At 38.5% G+C, this 25,136-nt stretch overlaps 1 protein-coding gene across 4 annotated transcripts in view; it reads left to right on the forward strand.

The window, feature by feature from the left end:
* MRPL22 (mitochondrial ribosomal protein L22) overlaps positions 1-21,571 on the forward strand; it is a 24,531-nt gene extending 2,960 nt beyond the window's left edge. For 2 of the 4 annotated variants that reach the window (XM_011931670.1, XM_011931668.1), the window contains 5 exons: positions 6,957-7,074; positions 11,538-11,603; positions 12,296-12,373; positions 15,167-15,236; positions 21,291-21,571. In XM_011931670.1, the coding sequence (XP_011787060.1) occupies positions 6,957-7,074; positions 11,538-11,603; positions 12,296-12,373; positions 15,167-15,236; positions 21,291-21,502 (544 nt within the window). In that variant the 3' untranslated portion in view covers positions 21,503-21,571. Of the gene's footprint in view, positions 1-4,318; positions 4,337-6,956; positions 7,075-11,537; positions 11,604-12,295; positions 12,374-15,166; positions 15,237-21,290 lie in introns of all 4 variants that reach the window. The other 2 variants (XM_011931669.1, XM_011931671.1) reach the window with 2 other exon arrangements.
* The last annotated feature ends 3,565 nt before the right edge of the window (positions 21,572-25,136 follow it).

Genomic DNA, 25,136 nt, shown 5'->3' on the forward strand with positions numbered 1-25,136 from the left:
TTTTTTTTTTTTTTTTAAAGACAACGTCTTGCTGTGTCACCCAGGCTGGAGTGTGGTGTCATGACCATAGCTCACTACAGCCTTGATTCAAGCCATCTTCCCACATCAGCCTCTCAAGTAGCTGGGATCACAGGCGTGCACCACTACACCTATTTTTTTTTTATTTTTAGTGAAGACAAAGTCCTGTTTTATTGCCTGGCTGGTCTGAAACTCCTGGGCTCAAATTATCTCCCACTTCATTCTCCCAAAGTGCTGGGATTACTCTGTAGGGTATATTTGTTAGCTGACTGACAGTTTTCAGTTTTTGAATTCCAAGCCTCCTATTTTACTGATGCATATATTTGAGAAGTTTTGTGACTTACTGAAGGTTACACAGTTACATGTCAAAGTGAGGATGTAAACAAAATATTTTCTGGGACTATAGGTGCACGCCGCCACACCTGGCTAAGTTTTGTATTTTTAGTAGAGATGGGGTTTTACTATGTTGGGTAAGCTGGTCTCAAACTCTTGACCTCGTGATCTGCCCGCCTCAACCTCCCAAAGTGCTGGGATTACAGGTGTGAACCACCATGTCCAGCTGTACCACCCTTTAGATGGCGCATATCCTCTTAAGCTTTCCTCAGTTTCCAACTGTGTGTAAAATTTTGGCATAGTTATTTACACTCAGTCCTCTTACCTTACCTGTCTCTGTATTCTTTCATTGATTCTACAAATATGTATTTAGTGCCTGCTCTGAGCTGGGAACTATTCTAGCACTGAGGATTTTGCAGAGAACAGGAACAGACAATAATCCCTTGCCATTATGAAGTGTGCAATATAGTAAGGGGGGCAAGTAAACAAAATAAGTAAAATATAGAGTATATTTGATAGCAACATCTGCTTACGAGAAAATAAAAGCAGAGATTGGGAATAAGAAGTATGTGTGTTTGAGAGAGGAACTTGTAGTTTTAGATAGGGAAGGCCTCACTAAAAGATAGTATTTGAGTAAAGATTTGAAGGAAATGAGGAAGCATGCTGTGCTAACATCTGAGCAAACAGCATTGTGTACAGATTGAAGAGTAAGTGCAACAGCTCCGAGAAACCATACCTGGTGTTGTCAGGACCAATGACGAAAAGGAGAGGGACAGTGATGGAGATGAGGTCAGAGAGGAAGGGGGAGTCATCAATCATATAGAGCCTTAGTATTTTTTGTCAATACTTTGGCTTTTATTCTGAGCAAGATGGGAAATTATTGTAAGGTTTTGAGCATTGGGGTAATATGATCTGATTTATGTTTATGAGTGGTTCTTTCTGGCTGCTGTGTTGAGAAAAGACTGGGGTGGGGATGGGGAGCAAGGATGGAAGCAGAGACCATTGGATATTTCAGGTATGAGACCATGGTGGCTTAGATTAGGGTGGCCGTGAAGGTAAGTGAATGGTTGGACTCTGGCAGTATGTTAACTACAGCTGACAGAGCTTGTTGGTGCATTGGATGAGAGGTGTGAGAAAGAAGGGTGACACCAAAGTTTATGACCTGAGCAATTGGAAGGGTAGAGTTAACCATTTACTGAGCTAGGAAGACTTCCAGAGGAGCAAGTTTGGGGAGAATATTAGTAGCTCAGTTTTGGGTTTGTTAAATCTGAGCTGTTCAGTAAGCATCCAAGTAGAGATATGAGTAGGCAATTGGGTATATGAGTTTATAGAGTGCAAAGAATGGATGTAAATTTGGCAGTCATCAATGCATGGATAATATTTAAAGCTGCAAAGCTGGTTGACTTCACCAAAGGAGGGAGTGTAGATAGAAAGAGTCCAAGGATTAGTTCCTGCCTGAGGCAGCCAACATTTACAGACCAGGGAGGGAGACAAGGAAACAACAAAGGAGACTGTGGGGGAGTAGCCAGAGACGGGAGGAGAAAACCCCAAGTGTCCTGGAACCCAACTCAAGAAAGTGTCTCAAGGAAGAGCAAGTGACCAGAGATACTTAGGTCACTCTCAGATGAGAACTGATAATTAGAATTAGAATTTGAATTTGTCTGTATTTTCTATTTTAAGGTTGCTTCATTTTGTTTTAGTTGAGTGTTATCCCAGCAATTGGCCAGGAGAGGGCACATAGGAACTTTTGATTTAATATTCTGTACTTCTAAATTAAGTACCCCATTTGCAATAATACTTTGATTATGGTAGTTTGGTCTTTCCTTGATAATTCAGTTTATGAATTATTTGAGTCCTGAAAGTATTATAAGAATTCAGAAAGCTTTGACATTATACATTCATAGTATGCTTAATTTATGAAGCAACATATTTAATTTACCAAATATGTATCGAAGATTTGAAGAGCGCAAGGTACTGTGCTAGACGGGCACAGCAGGTATGGGTCTGACTCAAGATATCTTTCAGATCGGTTTGTAGCAAAGGGGTTCATGTTTTTGTCATGCTGTTTGTGATGAGATGAGTGATAGAATTAAGGTTAGGAGAGGCCCTATGGATGATGTAGTCCAATTCCTCTTTTCACAGACAAAGAAACCAAGTTCCAAAGAGGTGACAAACATACTGTACCCTACTCACTAATTACAACTACATAGAAACATAAATGTTTATGATTATAAACTTGAGAAGAAACTTTGAAATTGTGTATTTAAAGCTTACAGTTCACAGGACTGATTTAGGGGGTGGGGACAGGAGAGATTAACTGTTCAAAGGGCCTAACTTTGTTTTATTTTTTATACCCTTTGAAAAAAAAACACGGGCATGGTGGCTCACACCTGTAATTCTAGCACTTTGGGAGGCCGAGATGGGTGGATCACCCGAGGTCAGAAGTACAAGACCAGCCTGGCCAACATGGTGAAACCCCATCTCTACTAAAAATACAAAAATTAGCTGGGTGTGGTGGTGCGCCCCTGTAATCCCAGCTACGCTGGAGGCTGAAGCAGAAGAATCGTTTGAACCCAGGAGGCGGAGGTTGCAGTGAGCTGATATCGCACCGTTGCACTCCAGCCTGGGTGACAAGAGCGAAACTGTCTCAAAATAAACAAACAAAACAGAAGCAAGGTCTTGCAGTGTTGCCCAGGCTGGTTTTGAACTCCTGGCCTCAAACAGTCCTCCTACCATGGCCTCCCAAAGTGCTGGCACTGCAGGCATGAGCCACCATACTTGGCCAAAGGGCCTAATTTAAAAAATAACACTAGCCATTAGTGTTTATCATGGGTTAGACATTGTAGGATGCACTATATTAATTATTAATCCATCAATAGTATTAAGTAGGTATTATTCTCATTCTACAAGTAATAATATCTAAAGTTTATTGAGCCCTTTTAAGTGTCAGGTTAAGTATTTTACTTGCATTTGAGCTTCTTAAGAAGGCTATGAGGTAATTATTATTATTCTATTTACTGATGGGAAAACTGAGACCCAGAGAGTTATGTGACTTCCCGAAGGCCATTCACCTAGTAAATTAGAGTTAGGATTTAGACCCAGGTCTGCTTGACTCTGTAGCCTCAGCTGTCACCACCTGGCTTATATTTCATTAGAAAAATACGCCTTCATACATCATGTATCCTAATTTTGTGCTTTTCAGTTAAGACATTGGAACCTAAATGTGGAAGGCAAAGGTACAGATTTTGTTAGGTATTTTGATGACACTAATCTTGGTATTAGGATAGGAGATGGTGAACTTGGGGTAAAAATGATACACTAGAAAAATAGATTTGTTTGAGTCTTTGGTCTAAATGGCTCGAAGACTAAAAACAAAGGTTTCGTTTGCCAAGTAAATCTTCCAAGTTGCATATTTGTATGAGAATATGCCAATATACAACCACTTTGAGTGTATAAGTCTGAGTTAAATGTTTACTCAGTATCCACGTACCAGACATTGTTCTTGGTGCTAGAATACGAAGAAAGTCAGACTTGCCCTTTAAATGTGCAACATCTGTACACTTAGTACAGTAACTCATTCTGTTATAGCCACTTATGATAGTACAGTGGTCCAAGTCATTGCTGTATGACCGGCAAGAACAAAGTATTAACGCGAGAATCATGATCAGAGAACAGATTAGGTGATGTTTCACATTGAGGTGACATTTGAGCTAGAACTAAAAACAGGATAAGCATTTCATTCAGGAGATAATAAGGCAGGAGAAAACAATTTGAGTAAAGGCTTATTCAGAGAACAATGAACATCTATATGGCTAGGCCATAAGGGCAGGTTGGGTCTAGATTACGAAAGGCCTTCCATGTCTTACTAAAGAGTTTGGACTTCCTATTGTGGGCAGTAGGGAAATACCAAAGTTTGCTGTGTTAACTTTTTATTTGGATATGCCCAGACATATGCAAAAGTAGACAGTTTGATGAACCTCCATGTGTCTGTCACCCAACTTCAACACTTACTACTAATGGCCAGTCTTATTTATAACCTGTATTCTCTCTCATCATATTTTGAAACACTCCCCCCACTGTATCATTTTCATAAATATTTCACTATTATCTCATTAAAAAGCATTAAATATCCATTTGATATTTAAACTTCCAATGGCTTTATAACTGTCATACTTTTTAAATTATAATAGTTCACACATTTAAACTAATTGGTATTTTTGTTAAATCTCTTACTCTGTAGGTTTTTTATTCAACCCTCTTTTTTTTTTTTCTTGTAATTTATTTGTTGGAGACAATTGGTTGTTTTGTAGCGTTTTCCATACCTTGGATTTTACCGAGTGCATCACCATGATATTACATAACATGTTCTCTTTTCTCTGTTTCCTATATTGAATCTAGGGACTTGAGCCCCCAGTTTCATTTTGGGCAGGAAAGACTACTTTGTGGATGGTGGGTGGTGTGTTCTTCCATCAGGAGACACATAATGCCTCCTTTATCCATTAGTTTATTAAGGATTACAAGATGATGCTATTATAATTTGCTATGCCTTCATTACTAACTTTATACAAGTCAAACTTTTCCTCATCTACTACTTGGCAACTTAATGGTACAGTTTGTATAGGAAAGACAGGATAAGTCCTGTCTTTTTCTTCATTCTTTCTCTTCATTCACCAGTTTTTAAAATAACAAGTTGGCTCTCTAGCATCTTCTAATGGTAACTAATTTGTATTTTTCCTGGTTTTATTATGAACTTATGGCTTTAAACATATTTCATGTTTAATGCTTGACTTGTCCCATCTTTGACTTGTTGGGCATCCACAAGTTCGCTCCTCAGTGCCTTTGAGATGACCTTGGTAATCTTTGATGGCTTCTTTGCTTTCTGATATGACAAGATGTTCTAGGCTGATTTGGTACGTTATCTGCTTGAGATCTGCAATCAGCCATTTCTCTCAGAAGTTTTGGTTTTCTTCAATAGGAAATGATATTTCAAGACCGTAATCTGGGAAGTAGGGGTGCTAATTGCTACTAGATTGGTCATTGCTTCTACACCTCTTCAGTGGAGAGATCTAGTACTTACTGGATTTTGGCTGAACCTCTTCTACGTGTTTTCATACCAAGAATCCCAGTACTCAGTGACACTGAAAAAAAAGGATAGCATTAGAATATTACGTAATTATTCATTTGCTTATTTCAACAGAGGTTTTTAAGCTGGAGGATGACATGAGTAGCTCTGAATTATAGAAGGGTAACTCATTTGGTACTCACGCAGAGAAAGATGGATTGGAATTGGGCAAGTTGATGGAAGAGAAATCAATCTAGAGGCTATTACTATATAGGATGGTGGCAATTAGAACGGAGAAGAGGTAAAGCATTTGAGAACGATTTCAGGGGAAGCACCTGTAAGACTTGGTAACTAGCTCTGGCAGGATGAAAATCATTGGGAAGTCGAAGATAAACTCTAGCACACAATTCAAGAATGATTTTATTTAGTGATACAGGGGAGTAGCAGATGCTGGGGAAGATGGGAGAGGGAGAATGACTAGTTGTATATTATTAAAGCAATTGAAGTGTGGGGGAAGAGGTCAAGGAATAGTGAATTTGGGATCTTCATCAAGTCTCAGCCCATTAGTTTAGCATTCAAAGACAACCACTCTAGCCTCAGTGACCTTTCCAATATTTTCCAATACTTAACAAATTCTCTGACTCAGTCAGACCTCCTCTTATTTCCCAACTCTGTACCTCTGCATAGATGATATATGTCGTTGCCCCATTCCTCTGATAATTAGTATATTAGTCCATTTCACACTGCTATAAAGATACTACCTGAGACTGGGTAACTCATAAACAAAAGACATTTAATTGACTCACAGTTCCGCATGGCTGGGGATGCCTCAGGAGACTTAGAATCACGGAGGAAGGTGAAGGGGAAGCAGATAACTTTTTCATAAGGCAGCAGGAGAGAGAGACAGTGCAGGGAAATTGCCACTTTTAAACCATCAGATCTCACGAGAACTCCCTCACTATCACGAGAACAGCATGGGGGAGTCTGCCCAGTGATCCAATCACCTCCTACCAGGTCCCTCCCTCAACATGTATGGATTACAATTGAAGATGAGATTTGGGTGGGACACAGAGCCAAGCCGTATCAATAACGATGTTCAAGATTCACCTGAAGTCACCTCTGAAATACTCTGCTGTTTCCTATATTTTAGTTACGTGATTTCATATTGTCTTCTAATTGTTTTATGCATTTGTCTTAGTTACTCAACAAAGCTGGGCAGTCTTACAGGTCAGATCAGAGAGCTCATTATGTCTTCTCTAAATCTTTCTTAGGAGTGGGTGACTTATAGAAGACAGTGTTATTGGCCAGTCCGGGCAAGAAATCTTGGGTTAATATCTATTAACGGTTTGACTTATGTGCCTCTGTAACTGGCTCTTTGTTGTCTTTAAAAGTAGTCTCTATTAATGAATACCTCTGGAATATTTCCACTTGTGATCCTTAAGTTGTTTTCATCAAAATGGAGCTGATATGGTTCAAAAGATATGTAAACTCTACAAAAAGGTCCCCTAAGTGTCTGTTGTTTTATAGGCTTCTTTCATTTCAGTGTTTTACCTCAATCATATATCCACACAAGTGCTTCTCTTGACATTTCTCGAAAATGGGAGAAGAAGAATAAAATTGTTTATCCTCCGCAACTGCCTGGAGAACCTCGGAGACCAGCAGTAAGTTCGTGGGTAGAAATAATCTCTTAATTCTGGTAATGCTCTTACTCTTAAGTGGTTAGTAATGATTTATTATTCTGTGGTAAAAAAATTATACAACCGTTTGCTCTAATTGACACAGATGTACTAGATTTATCTCTTTGATAGTTGAAAAGGATTGTTATTCTTTACTTATTTGTCTTTCCTTAACTTCCTGTATTAGGGACCTTAACTCTAAAACTAAGCTAAGAGTTTAAGACATACTGATTTTTGACTCTGAGAGGCTTGCTGAGTAGCTCTTAATGATGGAGCATATGGAGTTCGCAACAATGACTTAAATTATTGGCCAATGTTTAAATTGTGTATATGATTTTCCAGTGTTATATATTTGAATATAGACACTGTTTTTTGCTTGTTTGTTTTGCAATTTGAACCTAAAGTTTGAACTTAATCATTGGATTCCTACTGGAGATTAATCTTACCGTTATCTGCACAGAATAAACAAATAACTTTTCAACTTTCCTATTTTGTCATGACATCACAACTTGAAAGATTTGTCAGTCTAGGCTATTAAGTATTGACTCCATTTTGTTTGTTTTATTTTATTTTATTATTTTTGAGACAAAGTCTTGCTGTGTCGCCCAGCTGGAGTGCAATGGCATGATATTGACTCACTGCAACCTCCGCCTCCCAGATTCAAGGGATTCTCCTGCCTCAACCTCTGGAGTAGCTGGGATTACAGGCGCCTGCCACGACGCCCGGCTAATTTTTGTATTTTTCATAGAGACGGGGTTTTGCCATGTTAGCCAGGCTGGTCTCCATTTTGTAATTAACCAAAATTTACTAAATGAAATGTTATATAATTGCACAAATATCATAAATAAAAAATTTTCTGTAAGTAATGAACTTTTTTTGCTTCTTACCTGAGCTCTTTGGAATCAGTTATTAATTGGAAATAAATTATAACAGTATTTGTCAAGTCCAGAATCTAACAGCACAGTTTTGTTGTGTGTGTTTGTTTTATATCTTTAAATACTAAAAAAATGTACTTTAGGATATATCCCAAGTGGCAAAACACAAATAGTTGGTAGTATGTCATCTGCTTAACTCTAGCAAATGATGGACACTATCAGTTCAGTAATTTGTTGTGTGTTGTATTTAATGAAACTATTCTGATTAACTTTTTTGTATCGTTTATCCTTCTTATACAAGTGCCTGTGGGAAGACATTTGATTCGATTTGATATAAGTACTTTGGAAAACCTTAATTTCTCTATTTTGCACAGATTTGGTTTCAGTAATCCTTTGGGGGATAAATTATGACATTTGGGAAATATGAACATTTTCTGACTTTAAATAGTATTTAGTAATTTAATATTGGTGTATCAGTTGTATCTTTTATGACTGGGAATACCGATACCCTTCGTAAATACCTAACTTGCCAGGAATAATGTATTCACTGGCCATATAGTTCACAATACTGTGCTATAATGTACAATGTCTCTTAGAATTTCCAATCTGCCAGCTGCAACCATTATTAAAATCAGTTTTATCTCTAGCTGAAAAGAGGGCCAGGTAATATCTACCACTCTACCTAAGTCTGATCTTTTGCATTAGAATATATAGTCAATAAATAATAGTGGATGGGATAGCGAACAAATCCCGTAGCGGTAAATTAAAATGAACGTTACCAATGTAGAGTTGTTTTAGGTTAGTCCTCATATTTTTAAGACTAACTTCGTAGTTTAGCTAGCACCAATTTCCAAAGAATATAGATTCTTATGTAGATTTCATCTTATATGGGGCTTCATATAAAGAAAATGAGCCAGAGAGAAATTAAAGGGCTTTCTTTATGATAGTCACACCTTGTTAATTCAGGCTTGAGTTTACTTTTGCAGTGTCTTTGATAAAAGCTATGTTAAATAAATGAAAAGTGTAATGAGACTGTCAAAACTCTTTGAGCTACCATTTCTTATTTTTTCTCTTTTTCTTCACTCCCCCAGCAACCATTTCTATATGAGACATATTTTTAATTTATGAATTAGTCAACATGCTGATAATAATACATTAATGTGAATCGGAATCTCATAAAGCTCTAATAAGAACTTTGTTTTTTTTTTTTTTTAGACAAGTTCTAGCTCTGTTGCCCAGCTGGAGTGCAGTAGCATGATCTCGGCTCACTGCAGCCTCCACCTTCTGGGCTCAAGCGATTCTTGTGCCTCAGCCTCCCAAGTAGTTGGGGTTACAGGCGTGTGCCACCATGCCCAGCTAATTTTGTATTTTTAGTAGAGATAGGGTTTCTCTGTGTGGTCCAAGCTGTTCTCAAACTCCTAGCATCAAGTGATCCACCCACCTTGGCCTCCCAAAGTGTTGGGATTACAGGTGTGAGCCACCGCAGCTGGCCTAGAACTTTTTTTTTTTTTTTTTGAGACAGGGTCTCACTCTGTTGCCCAGGCTAGAGTGCAGTTGTGCAATCATGGCTCACTATAGCCTTGATCTCCTGGGCTGAAGAGATCTTCCCACCTCAGCCTCCTGAGCAGCTGGGACCACAGGTACGTGCCACCACTTCCGGCTGATTTTTGTATTTTTGGTAGAGATGAGTTTTTGTCATGTTGCCCGGGCTGGTCTCAAACTCCTGGGCTCAAGCGATCTGCCTGCCTCAGCCTCTCAAAGTGCTGGGATTACAGGCATGAGCCACAGCGCCTGGCCAGAACTTTTATTAGGTAACACTTTTTCCTCATTTGAATTATTATATGCATTTAAAAATAAATAGATTTATTTAAAAGTTATTGATTTAGATATTTTATAATTTAGACATACATTTATTTCGTTTGAATAACTATTTTACATATCTTATCCTCACTTTATCTAATTTGCTGTATAGGTCAGTTAATGGCAGAGATATATAACTAGGCCTTCCGACCTCCAACTTTGTTACTTTATCTATTTGCTTGATACGTACGTACTGAGACTTTGTCTCGTTTATCTTTAGAAAGTACCCTTAGACATTTCACCTGCCCAAAGTAAATGCTGAGGTTTTTTTTCAGTTTTGGAAAAGGATGATTGAGTAATTTTCGCCTTTCTTGTAAACACTTCATTCCTTTTTGCCATCCTCTGGTCAGGATTACAATTTTTTATATGTGTAAAATTTGAGGGTAATCATACAAAATTAAGGTTTAAAGGTATCCCACCACAAGAATGCACAAATTAAAGGGTCTTTTCTATATAAAAGATTTCGTTGAGTGGATTAATTTTTGCAGATTATTATTATCAGTCGTGACAGTTCTTTCCTCTCCCTGTCTCCCCAGGACACTTTATTGCTGAAAATGTAATTAGGCTATTGCTATAGTTTCAGGCTGTCTGCTTCTATTGCAGCTGAAATCTGCCACATATTAAAAGATGGCCACTTGAGAAAACTGCTCTTTCTAAGGCATTTGAGAATGTCCAGCAGGAGCCATAATGTTAGAAAGTTTTGAGACCTCCTTGCTACAGTTTCCCATAACACATGTTTTCTAACTTTTTTTTTTTAAAGTGGCAGTTTGGTATAGTAGTGGAAAGAAAGTGGGTTTTAGAGTCAGTAGAGGAACTTTTGAAAGTAGATGTGTTAGACATTGTATCAGATGTATCATACTTTTTCTGTTCTTTGAATTCCAACTTTGTCTCTTGTAAACCTGTGGTCTTAAGTCACTTGATTTCTCTGATTTTCAGTTTATATAAAATATTTCCTCCCTCAACTCATAGAGTTAGACTAAATGAAATAATGAGCAAAAAGTGCTTTTTGAACTATACATTGTAATTACACAGGACATACCTACCACTTTAAATAGAAGATAATAAAAGCTAACATTTACTGAGAAGTTACCATGTGCCAGGCACTATAAAATAGTTTCTTGGAATAGGTTATTTTATTTCCCTCTAATTATCATTTTATTTATTTTACAGAAGAGGAAAATTAGAGAGAGGTTAAGTAGCTTGCTAAAGATTATGTAGCTAGTAAATGACACAGTTAGGATTCAAATCCAGTCTGATTCTAGAACCTATGCTGTTGACCAAACACCTAGAATATTGGCTTTTCACATGAAAACATTATTTTGTCCATTTTGCCATTTTTCTCCTCATTAATACTGAACTTTTTCTTCTTGTACTTTTCTTTTGTTCTTTTAATCAGCTAAATGTTTTCAAGATACTTTAATTTAAATCTTTTAGTATTTCTTTGGATAGAAATGTTGCAAGTGATGACACAAACCAGCCATTGTATAGTTTCTATTTCTCCCTTAGTAATCTTTTAACATAGTGAGACTTTGGAAAAATACAACTTTATGTAGGGGGAAATAATCTTTAAATTCTTAGTAATGTTTCTGTTTCTTATGGCAGCATTTTCTTTAGGCCTAGAAAGTAAAAACTTTAGTAACAGTATATGTTACTGCCATTTTGTGATAAACCTGCTAAAATGTTCTTTCTGTCCTTTGTTTTCCTATTTGTAAGGAAATCTACCACTGTCGAAGACAAATAAAATATAGCAAAGACAAGATGTGGTATTTGGCAAAATTGGTAAGCTACAATGACTATTACCATATAATAATTTAGGAAGGAAGCTAAGAGTTCCCCTCCCCAACCCTCACCCCAGGATTTGAAAAATAAATAAAATTTGTGAGGAATATGATACAATTGGTAGGTAACCAAAAGAATGATTGTTCAGAGATGTATGATTTTCCTTAATTTTCACCTTTTTCTGAGAAACTAAATCACATTGGATAGATAGATACTAAAAGGCATCAGGAGTTTGGCTATAACCAGAGAATCCAGGAAATCTACTTATTTATCTGTAAACTTGATTCAACCTGTTTTGAAACAGTTGGTTTTATGTTTTTTCCCCTAGGAAGTGAAATTTGTAGATGAGGGGAGACAGAAGCAGCAAGTGTACACGTAATACATTTATCCTATAGGAGAAGGAGATGCCTTGAATGCCTAGCGTAGTCGTTACCAACCTGTGGTCTCTGTCATGTTTACTGTCCTTTAATGTTATTGAAACTGTTACAGTCTCAGTTTTATGGTTAAAATGTTTGTTTCATTTTGACTAAAAGAGAATAGTATCTCCTCTCAAACTTGTTTTCTTCTCTTTTGCTTGGGTTCAATTCACTGATTTTAGAAGTTACTCAAATCATGTAAGGCTTTCATTGAAAAGGAAACATTGACTTTGTAAACTAATTTATTTTCTTTTGTCTCTCACCCTTTAATTCTAGATACGAGGAATGTCTATTGACCAGGCTTTGGCTCAGTTGGAATTCAATGACAAAAAAGGGGCCAAAATAATTAGAGAGGTAAACTTACAAGTTTGGCTGTGGTAGGGAATGGGGAACTGGGGAATGCAGCTGTTTTGCAATTATTAGTAAGCTTAGCCTAAATTATGAATAAATTTTCTGTTGTAAATGCATATTTTATATAATACAGATTTAGGGTGCTCAGTTTATTAAATGTATGTATGCTTAGGAATGTTGTGTGCTTTAGGTGTTTATTTCCTGAGATGCTTTTATTTCCACCAGATATTTATCTGTTTTTTACTGCTTATGATGTGATGAACTTTATTTTTAGTGATTTGGGGCTTGGTGCATATATTTGTATACATGTATGTGTATATTTGTGTCTATGTATCTGTGTTTGTATATATATTATTTATTTCTTGGAGCAAGGCTGAACTTCAAGGTATACTTTTTCAAAGATTTTTTTTTTTTTTCCTATAAAGGAGAATTTTTATAACTACATAATTTTGTAACTTAATGGAAAGAGCCCTGGACTGGAACTCAAGAGCCTTGGACTCTAGTATTTTCTCTGATCTTTTTCTTGTGACTGGGCAAGACCCTTAACCAGTCAGTTTCTGTTTTTCTCACCTAAACTATGTGGGATTGGATTAGATGGCTCCTAAAGATCCTTCCAACTCTAAATGTGGCTAATTCACTAGATACAAATGTGCTGACGGTAATTGTGGTGACTCATTCTAGGAACATGAGTATTCTTTTTTTATTACATATTTTTTTTTTTTTTTTTTTTTTTGAGATAGAGTCTAGCTCTGTTGGACAGGCTGGAGTGCAGTGGCACGGTCTTGGCTCACTGCAGTCTCCGCCTCCTGGGTTCAAGTGATTCTTCTGCCTCAGCCTCCCGAGTAGCTGGGACTATAGATGTGCGCCACCATACCCAGATAATACTTTTGTATTTTTAGTAGAGATGGGATTTCACCATATTGGCCACGCTGGTCTTGAACTCCTGACCTCAGGTGATTCGCCCACCTCGGCCTCCCAAAGTGCTGTGATTACAGGCGTGAGCCACTGTGTCCGACCTATTTTTCTTTTTTAATAGTCTTATTACAAAAAGTTGTATTGATTATTGTCCCTTACCATCTGGGGATATCAGCATTATTTTCTATATATTCAGTTAATTCTCACCAAGAGTCAGTTCATACCTTTCAGTTTAGTGGTAATAGTTAAATAGTTGAGATTGGTAGATTCAGACTTCTAAAAGATTCCTTTGTAATGCTATGATTTTACTATATTTAATTCAATGCAGAATGCATTTACAAGTATTCGTTGTGTACCCAGCCATGTACTACATTCTTTATCTTTTAAGGCGTAAAATTTTGATCTGGTTTCTGTTATTTCTGACAATTGTCTTTTTTTTTTTTTTTTTTTGAGACGGAGTCTTGCCCTGTCACCCAGGCTGGAGTACAGTGGTGCCATCTTAGCTCACTGTAACCTCCATCTCCTGGTTTCAAGTGATTCTCCTGCCTCAGCCTCCTGAGTAGCTGGGACTACAGATGTGCGCCACCACGCCTGGCTAATATTTCTGAATATTTAGTAGAGAAGGTATTTCACCATGTTGGCCAGGATGGTCTCGATCTCTTGACCTCATGATCTGCCCACCTCAGCCTCCCAAAGTGCTGGGATTACAGGGGAGAGCCACTGCGCCTGGCCCAATTGTCATATTTTTACAAAAATGTGTTCTTGTATTTTTACAAAAATGTGTTCTGGAGGAAGTTAATTCGATATCCATGGAGAGTAAATTTGATAACCTCTTCAAGGAAATTATTATATCAAGTGTGATTTTCTCTACTTGTCTGATGTTAAAGGTTACTCTGCATCCAAAGTTTAAGAATTTTTATTTTATTCTAGTTTTTAATTAGATTTTTGTTTTTTTAGAGGCAGAGTTTCACTCCATTGCCCAGGGCTGGAATATAGTGGCACGATCACAGCTCACTGCAGCTTTGACTTCCTGAGCTCAAGGGATTTTCGTCCTTCAGCTTCCCAAATAGCTGGAACTGCAGGTGTGCGCCACCACGTCCAGCAATTTTTTTACTTTTGTAGAGATGGGCTGGTCTCGAACTCCTGGCCTCAAGCTATCCTCCTGCCTCAGCCTCCCAAAGTGCTGGTATTATAGGCATGAGCCACCATCCCAGCTAAGACTTTTCAGTGAGATTAAGCTATTGAGTTTCATGAACTTTGTGTTTGTTTTTTAAGATAGGGTCTCTGTTGCTCAGGCTGGAGTGCAGTGGTGCAATCTTGGCTCACTGCAACCTCCACCTCCTGGGTTCACGTGATCCTCCAGCCTCAGCCTTCCACGTACCTGGGATTAGAGGTATGTACTACCACACCTGGCTGATTTTTGTATTTTTAGTAGAAACAGGGTTTTGACATGTTGGCCAGGCTGGTCCCAAACTCCTGGCCTCATGTGATCTGCCCATCTTGGCCTCCTGAAATGCTGGGATCACGGAGGTGTGAGCCACCGCATCCGGCCTTGGGAACTTTTTGACAAGTTTCTGACTCAGAGACATAATATTCCTTCCCAAGGGTACTGCTTACAAGTGCCGCTATCTCCTTTATGGCTTACACATGTCATTTAAAACTTAGTAGGATGGGCTGTGTTCTCTGCATTTACAATTCTTGGTCTAAAGAAGGAAAGCTCCTGTCTCCTTTGTACTCTTATCATTTGATATTCTCTTTTTAAAATTGACTATGGAAGCATGTGATTAGCAGTCATAGTACAGAGATCATGAGAGATGAGAAACTTAATTCCATTTTACTTCAGGGTTAGCCAATTAAATGCTTTTCTTTTTCTTATTTAAGGTTCTCTTAGAAGCACAAGATATGGCAGTGAGAGACCACAATGTGGAATTCAGGTCCAATTTATATATAGGTAAGATTTTTAATATTCTTAGCATTAGAAAATGTCTTCCAGTAGTAATGCCGTATTTTTTATCTAACAACTGTCTTTAATATCTAACTCCTCAGGACTTGGTTTGTCAATGAAAATTGCTAGTAATGGCTTATTCTTCAGCCATATGCATGTCAATTTTAATTTAGTGTAAATGACAATAACTGTACTGTTTTACTCTTACCTGTTGTGTAATGAGACTGAGATCATAAAACCAATTGCTAATAATTATTAAATAATAGATAACAAGACTGGTACATAGAGTGGTACTTTAATTGTAATATTATAACAAATAGTATAACACATTTTTAAAGTTGTTTGTCAACCACAAGGAGGTAAATAAAGAATCACAGGTGCATTTAAAAAATGTTTATTTATAATGTGCCAAGCCAGGTACCTAATCCATAAAGGTGTCCTGTAATTTAACCTTCCAGTTATCAAAATGGAAGTCTGTTGTATTGTAAAAGCCAAGGGGCCTTGGAAGGCTCAGATGACCCAGATATGTTTGTTCCCCTTTGTTACTACATCCTGAAGCATTATCTCTGCTTTTTCATGCTTGTTCCAAATCAGATTAAATTAATGTAAGTTAAAATGCTTTGGGAAGCATGATGTTCTGTACAAATGTAAGGAATTGTTTTGCTGCAGACCTTCACACAGTTCTTTTCCGAGAAGGAGGTTAATGTTTATTACAAAGCTCTCTTGCCTCCTCCCAGCACCATGGGAAAGTGGAGCAGTGGTTGGAGTTATTGTTTTTTTCTCACTACTGCAGCAATTACTCCTAACCTCAGCAGTTTTATAATCAAACAAAGATGATGTTGAAGCAAAATTTTCTCAATCTGTCACACCTACATATCTAAGGATTATTTAACTGAAAGCTGTGTTAAATTCGAGATATGGGGAACAGCTACTCTCCAGATGGAGCAGAAAGGGCTGAATCATTACACGGGGAATTAGTTGTATTTTATAATTTTTCAACAATTAGAGTGAAAAATGTTTATCTAAATTCTACTTTTTCACATAGTGTCTGTGCTGGTTAGGTTAAAATCTCAGTTCAGCTCACCTGGAATTGATGCTGGCCACCACACTTCCTGAAATTCAAATTAGTTGATTTTCAGTTGAAATGCTTTATTTTAAAGCTGAATCTTGTATAATTTTATTCTGATACATGCAGAGATGCAGAGGGAAATCAAAATGGCAACTCAGAAGATGCAGGGTCATAGTAGTTAATCATAAGCATTTTCTTCTGGGAGCATTATGAATAAATAATGTTAGCGAGAGCTTGGAATCATTGGAAGCGATGAGGAGCAAGACCATTTGCTTAAAAACCTCTTGGTGATTTTTCCTGCTCTGACTCAGAATATCAGATCAAATTTAATTAATTTTATGCAGTTTCACAGGAATATGAGATTCTTAGCTGATAGACTTTCTAATGGACTTCAGATACAAATGAAATACGATTTGTCTTTAAGCCTTTTTCAATAACCGTCTTTAAATCCTTTTCAATAATTGTAAAGAGAGATAGGATAAAGAGCTTAATCCTGTTGTTCCAAATGAAGAAGCAGGGTCCACTGTTGCCATTAAGCAAAAACATGCTTAACCAATCCTACATAAATAGCCCTTTATTTTATCTTTATTTTTGGAGATGACTTGCTCTGTCACTCAGGCTGGAGTCCAGTGGTGTGATCACAGCTCATTGCAGCTTTGAACGCCTGGTCTCAAGTCATCCTCCTGCCTCAGCCTCCTGAGTAGCTGGGACTACAGGCACGTGCCAGCACACCTAGCTTATTTTAAAATTTTTTGTAGAGATGGAGGTCTCACTTAGATGCCTGTGCTGGTTTTGAACTTCTGGCTTCAAGCTGTCCTGCTGCCTCAGCCTCCCAAAGTGTTGAGATTACAGGCATAAGCCACATTGTCTGACCTTTTAATCCAGAGTTCTTTTGCACATTTCTGCTGAAAAATCTGTGCCTTACCTGTACTCTCTTTTCATCTACTTCTGTGTTGATCACTTAAGTAGGGCTAATAAGTTTGGATTTATATTATGATTTGTAAAATTTTTCATTCACTAAGTATTTTGATGCCTAATTCCATAATCAAAAGAGATGAGTACCCTCAGGAAGAGTATGATGTGTCAGACATTTTATCTCTGTATTTGTCAAGCTTCTTCTTAAGAATCATCTTGAGGTTGTTATTTAAAATATAGATTCTTAGGCCTTGGCACAGACCCGCTGGACTTGAAACCCCAGTGGAAAGGCCTGGGAAGCTGTTTATTTAATAAACAGCTTAATAATAATCAATAGTTTAGTAAACTATTGATTCTTAACCATAAAATGTGGGTAACTGATTTATCTTACCGTGTTCTTAGAAAAGGCCTGGACATTTCATTCCATAAACTTCTGTTAGAGTTTTGAAAGACTAGTTACTTATTGGCTACTATTTTGGTTCAGCAATGGTTCTTTCAGTACCCTGAAATAAGTATAGGCATTTTAAAGGAAGTGCTTTTTTGATAGCATATGTTCTCATTATATGGTAATTCTTTCAAATGCCTGTCATTGGTCTAAAGCTAATGCCTGGTGTTGCACGACCATAGATTTAGAAAGTTCATTTCCCTTTCCAACTTATAATGATGACTAATGACACTGTGAATAGACCTTAACAAGTGGACATGGACTAATAATCTCTCCTTAGTGATTCATGGCATCTAAAGTGAATCACTTTAGGGAAAGTGATGACTGACCTTGTACATCAGTCTTATTGGCTAAGAGAAGGTGGGAGGGGAGGGCTTCTACTGTTACTACTTCTACTACTACTGTTACAATTTCAAGATTTGTATTTACCTAAATACTACTAATAGGAAATGTTTGCTATGTGTATATATACTTATTTATTTATGTATTTATTTATTTTGAGACGGAGTCTCACTCTGCACCCAGGGTAGAGTGTAGTGGTGCGATCTCAGCTCACTGCAACCTCTGCCTCCAGGGTTCAAGCAATTCTTGTGCCTCAGCCTCCCGAGTAGCTGGGACTACAGGCATGCGTCACCACGGCCAGCTAATTTTTGTATTTTTAGTAGAGATGAGGTTTCACTACGTTGGCCAGGCTGGTCTTGAAGTCCTGACCTCAGGTGATCTACCCGCCTTGGCCTCCCAGGATGTTGGGATTACAGGCGTGAGCCACTGCGCCTGGCCTGAAAATATTGGCAATATTTTAAATTAATTACACCTGTTGGGCATTATCTATAGAAAAACACAGTTTGTCTTCACTTTTGAGATATCTTAATGTATTCTTTCATTCAAAAAATATTTGAGTACTTTCTGTGTGCATACTATCCACATTAAATAGGTGATGTTATATCTTTTGTGTCATTTTAAAACATTTAACACTTGCAGTTCTTTGACAGTAGTATTTCTTTGGAAGAATGCATACAATGTTCTTCTGAATTATAGTAATACCCTGTATACCATTAGTATTATATGTACTTGAAAAACTTTGTAACTTATTTCAGAATTTGATTAGATTTACCAGAGACCTCTGTATTGAAAAAATGAAATTAATTAGCAGATGATGTATTTCAAAATTATTTCTGTTCCTATGGATTGTGAACTTTTGGGGCAATACAAAAAGAGTATAAGTTTGGTTGATGAGGTGACCTTTACAGATGAAATACAGATGCTTATAAAGACAGCATATGATTTGGGACTAAAAAGAGTAATACAGACAAATGGTATTGTTGCAGTAGACAAGAAAAGATCAATATGGGTTAGAATAGTTGTGGAGACGTTCTAGAAAAAATTGACATTTGAAGATAGGCATTTGGGAGTCTGGAGGAATGTCCAGGAGAAGAGGAGATTTTTAAAGTGGGGTAGCCATACATGCAGAGGTACATAGGTTGGAATAAGCAGTAATAGTGTAGTTCAATGAGGAGAGCAGTGTGAAGAAGTTTTCTGGTCTCACTGTTCTTATTTGTAGATTTCCGCTAGACAGGTTGATCCAGGGGATGCATCCAGGGGATGCACTGTGATGGTGTTTTCTTATAAAGTGATTTGTGTAATGCTGCTTTCTCTGGAAATTTGTAAACTCATTTTTTCAGTGCCCACTAAATGAAGTTAATAAAAGGGCAATAGGTCTTTCCCTATCTCACTTAGATCCTGGGCAGTTTTCACTTTCATTCTTGGCTTTCGCTTTGGCAAAGCTAGCAGGCTTCTGCTGAAACCCACTTCACTAGAGGATATTGTAGTTAGAGAGTTGTCAAGTGCATACTTTGGTATAGTCCCTATATTTATAAAGTTATGTCACAGTAAATGTATAAGAATGATGAGTGTTGAAATGGATAATTTAATATGTATTCTGTAGATTTTACCTTTTTAAAAGGCTTATTAACTAAACAAGTAGCTGACTAAATACATTCAGAAAATTGTAGAAGGTGACTGGCTACTACTTTGAGTTACTGTGGGTGAACAGGTGAACAGTTCTTAAGTACTTCTTTTTTTTTTTTGAGACGGAGTCTTGCACTGTTGCCCGGGCTGGTGTGCAGTGATGGATCTTGGCTTGCTGCAACCTCCGCCTCCTGGGTTCAAGCAATTCTCCTGCCTTGGCCTCCTGAGTAGCTAGGATTACAGGTGCCCACCACCACACCTGGCTAATTTTTTGTATTTTTAATAGAGACGGGGGTTCACTACATTGGCCAAGGTTGAACTCCTGACCTTGCGGTGATCCGTCCGCCTTGGCCTCCCAAAGTGCTGAGATTACAGGCGTGAGCCACCGCGCCCGGCCCTTACATACTAAGAAATTTAAAAGATTTCTTAGCCAGGCGCGGTGGCTCAAGCCTGTAATCCCAGCACTTTGGGAGGCCGAGACGGGCGGATCACGAGGTCAGGAGATCGAGACCATCCTGACTATCACGGTGAAACCCCGTCTCTACTAAAAATACAAAAACTAGCCAGGCGAGGTGGTGGGCGCCTGTAGTCCCAGCTACTCGGGAGGCTGAGGCAGGAGAAAGGCGTAAACCCAGGAGGTGGAGCTTGCAGTGAGCTGAGATCCGGCCACTGCACTCCAGTCCGGGCAACAGAGCGAGACTCCGCCTCAAAAAAAAAAAAAAAAGATTTCTTTAAACTTTCAAGGTCAAATTTTGATATACAGAAGTGGGGAGGGGAGCTGAGGGGGCATTTGTGCCAGAGTTCCTAAAACTGGCTGTGAATCAGAATTTGTGGGGAGAGTTGTGGTATGGGTGTTTACACAGGATGTAATTTCCAAGGCCCACCCCAAATATACTGAATTAGAATCCACAGAGGTGAAGTCTCAGCATCTACATTTTAATTACATTCCCTAGGTTAGTCTGATGTGGCTTGTCAGAGAACCAGCATTTGGGAGCCATTGACTCCAGTGGCTTCTCATCACAATTAGAATAAAATAAAATACTCCTTGCCTGAGCCTACAGCGCCCTGTGTAATCTTGACCTGGCTTTATCTCTAATCTCTTTCCCTTGTTTGTGCCCCTCTTCCCCTTGCTTACTATGCTTCAGCACGCTAGTCTTCTTTCTTTTCCTAAAACAAGCCAAGTGCATTCCCACCACTGGGCCTTTGCACTTGCTTTTTCCTCTGCTTGGAATACCCTGCCCCTAGATATTTGCATAGATGATTCATTCTGGTCTTAGATCAAATGTCTCTTTCTCAGGGATGCCTCTTGACACTACCAGTCTGAAGTCCCCTACACCCCACCATTGTCTGTCATCTGGTTCTGATTTATTCACAGCACTTGTCACTAACTGAAATTATTTTATTTTACATTTTTCTTCTCCAGAATGTAAACTGCTTAGAGGCAGGGGCCTTGCCAGTCTTGTGCACTCTTACTTCTTCAACACTAGAATAGTGCCTGGTCCTTAATGTTCAGGAGATGGTTGTTTTGAGACAAGCCTGCTCTAGCCAACCAGTGAGCCCATGTAATCTCAGAATCCAGTCAAGGAAAGGACAGAAATTGCTCAGCTGATCAGGCTTGTGGATAACACTCATTTCCTGTAATTCTCTTTTTCTTCCCGTTTAGCTGAGTCTACCTCAGGACGAGGCCAGTGCCTGAAACGCATCCGCTACCATGGCAAAGGTCACTCTGGGATCATGGAGAAGGTTTATTGCCATTATTTTGTGAAGTTGGTGGAAGGGCCCCCACCTCCACCTGAGCCACCAAAGACAGCAGTTGACCACGCCAAAGAGTATATTCAGCAGCTTCGCAACCGGACTATCATTCACACTCTATGATGAGGAGATTCAGACTCCACAGTGTATATATGTTGCCATTTATTTTCTAAAAATAAACACAAATTGAAGACAAATGCTTTTTATGATTTCTCATTGAATTATTGAAACAGTGTATAACTGCTAGTTGTATATGAATATTTATAAGGCTTTGCCCATTTCTTTTGAGCCTCTGGGCATATTTGTATGCATTTGCGACTTGGGAAGGCAAATCAGCTTTAAACATAGTAACAAACTATATTTCAAAAGGCTTTTTGAGTAACTTTGAAAGGGAATGTTAACTTTTCCAACTAGTGTCCTGCAGATGGCTGTTTTGATACTGGACTTGAATAGTGTGTTATGAGGTAAGGAAATTGTTTTTATTTCACTTAATTTTCTCTTGGGAACATGGGAAGTTAGAGTGGCTGCATGTTGTTTCATTACAGTATTTTAGGGCTTTCAGTGGTACTGTTTTTCCTTTCACTGTTGGCCAGTGAGTCAAGAATTACATTTTCCTTTACTGTTTTAGCAGTAACTTGAAACTACAGGAGTTTATTAGATATACGAATCTAAAACTCCAAAAACCTTTCACTTTGAAAATTTTCTTTAGGTTAAGTAAAGCCTGTTTTTATTTCTTCTTCTAACAGTGCTTTATATTGTTTGGATATCTTGTTTAGGATTGATTTATTTTTCAGGGTAAATTCAATTACTGAGAGAGGAATTGAACCAATCTCAGCATTGCATTCTAAAATGAGGCAGTAGGTGGCACTCAACCTTTTATTAGCAGAAAATTGTTAGTTTCAAATTAGAGTGTGCAACACTACTTCCCTCTCATTCATACACATCTTCATTAAGAAGAAGCACTCTTTGTCTACAGCCCTAGTCCAATGTTTGTCAAACTTCTGTATGCAAAAGAAGAATCGAAGATGCTTGCTTGTTAATGCAGACTTCTGGGCCCCACCCCCAATGATTCAATTCACTAGGTCTTATGAGGGGCTGGTTTCAGAAATCTATGTTGTAAACAAACACTTCCAGGTAATTCTGTTGTAGGGGACTACACTTTGAGAATAGGCTCTAGGAGAATGAAGAATGTAGTTTTAGTGCCATGTTTTAAGGTGGCATTAATAATAGTTACTGTTTACTGGGAACTTAATATTTGCAAGGTCTGTGCTAGTAATTTATGTAATTCTTCACAACATCCTGCAAATGTAGGTATTGTTTTGCCACTTTACAAAGGAAGAAACTGAAGCACACAGAATTCAAATAACTATCACAAGTCATACAGCATATAACTATCAGAGCTATGATTTAAAGTAGGTTTCTAGCCGGGCGTGGTAGCACATGCCTGTAATTCCAGCACTTTGGGAGGCCGAGGGGGGCGGATCACGAGGTCAGGAGATCGAGACCATCCTGGCTAACACAGTGAAACCCCGTCTCTATTAAAAATACAAAAAATTAGCTGGGCGTGGTGGCGGGCACCTGTAGTCCCAGCTACTCGGGAGGCTGAGGCAGGAGAATGGTGTGAACCCAGGAGGTGGAGCTTGTGGTGAGCTGAGATCGCGCCACTGCACTCCAGCCTGGGCGACAGAGCGAGACTCCATCTCAAAAAAGTAAATAAAAAATAAAGTAGGTTTCTAAAGTACCTGATTCTGCATACCTAATGAGTATACAGCTGGGTTTTTGTGTCTCTCCAGTTAACCTAATGCATGGGTAAAAAGGCATCGGGGTCAGTGGAATAAACCAAGGTTTAGGACGGATTCATTCTGGGTTCTAAGCTGTTGTAGCATGGAGTCATGGAAATAACACTGGAATGTTAAAAGGTGACCTTCATTCTAGTCTGCGCGTTCTCAGTAGCCAGAAAGAAGACTGGATAGGTCCCTTCCCTTGCTGGCCTCCATTTCATTCATTTATGAAACGAGAGACTCAGTGTTCTCTGTAGACAACCTTTTTTAGAATTACTTGAAGAATTTGTTTAAAAATGCAAGTTCCTGGGCTCTACTCTCAGACTAAGTGAATCGGAAGCTTTGGTGTGGGAAACGATGGAACCTGCACTTTTAATAAATGCCCCAGTGATTTGCATATTGGAGAATCGCCACACCAGGTCACTGGGCTCTCATTTGGTGGGGATGCTCTACAATTGGTTTTGGACTTGTGACTTCTTGGGTGGACTAAAATAAGTCAGGTGGTGCCGTGGACATCATAAATATAAATCATGTAAGTGAAGGCACTGCTTCAGTCAGGCTATAAAAGCTATTTTGAAAGAGGTAAGGAAAAAATAGGATTGTAGTGAAGAAAATTTGCTTATGATCGCAGGTTAAGCCTTCATTTGGAACTGCTTCTAGTATGTTACAAAAAGTAATAACAGCTAATCTGTGTCACTGACTGTACCTAGTACTATTTTAAGCACTTTATATACATTATCTCAGTGAATCTTTCCCATTGTGACATCTGGCTAGTTTTCATGGCTAAGAGTGCACTTTCTAGAAACATCAATGTTAGAAAACATTGTGGTCCCCACTTGAAGTTTCACTTTGCACGTTCAGTGATACGGTTTGGCTCTGTGTTCCCACCCAAATCTCATCTCAAATTGTAATTTCCATGTTTCCAGGGAGGGACCTGTAATCCCTACCTAATGATGGAGGGAGGTGATTGATGATGGGTGTGGTGGACCCCATGCTGTTCTTGTGATAGTGAGTTGGGTTCTCATGAGATCTGATGGTTTTATAAGTATTTGAAAGTTCCCTCTTCACTCACTGTCTTGCCTGCTGCCATGTAAAATGTGCCTACTTCACCCTCTACCATGATTGTAAGTTTCCTGAGGCCTCCCCAGCCATGCGGAACTTTGACTCAATTAAACGTCTTTTCTTTATAAATTACCCAGTCTTGGATATTTCTTTATAGTGGTGTGAAAATGGAGTAATACATTCAGAAACCATTATCTTTTATTCTTTAATGGCAATCTCTGAATGCTTGTAATTTCCTTCATTTCCAAAGAATTACTGTAGACCCAAATTTTCGTCATTGGAGTGTAGCACATTCAGAGAGTACACCAATTGCAAGTATACGGTACAAAATTATGATCAGCTGATGAACATGTACAAATAACCCCCATTAGGACAAGAAATAGAACATGAATAGCAACTCTGAAGCCCCTACCTGTCCCTCCCAGTCATTACCCCGTCTCTCCTCTCAAAAAGTAATCATGATAGATTTCTTTTTTAAAAAAAGGTCAGCTTTTGTTTTTTTCAACTCGATGTAATTTATTGGGCAACTATTATATACCTGGTACTGAAGATACAGGCAGTGAAGAGAGTAAATATGGCCCCTGCCTGTGGAGCTCACTGATGGGAAAGACAACTGTACATCAGTCTTTGAAAGTGTTTATTGTGCTGAGTCAATGGATTCAGAGGGACAGGGGGCTCTGAAAAATAGTTACTGCTTCTTTAGGAGTTTACTTAAAGAGATACAATTAGGAGAAAGGGTAAAAACAAATATATGGATCAGTAAAGAGCTATGATATCAAATGTCAGCTTAGGGGATTTTATTTTATTCTTACTGTTTTAGGGACAGGGTCTTGACCTGTTGCCTAGGCTGGAGCGCAGTGACACGATCATGGCTCATTGTAGCCTTAGCCTCCCAGGCTCAGGTGATCCTCCCA

Source organism: Colobus angolensis, unplaced genomic scaffold (assembly GCF_000951035.1).
Source record: "Colobus angolensis palliatus isolate OR3802 unplaced genomic scaffold, Cang.pa_1.0 Scaffold90, whole genome shotgun sequence".
Lineage (NCBI taxonomy): Eukaryota > Metazoa > Chordata > Mammalia > Primates > Cercopithecidae > Colobus > Colobus angolensis.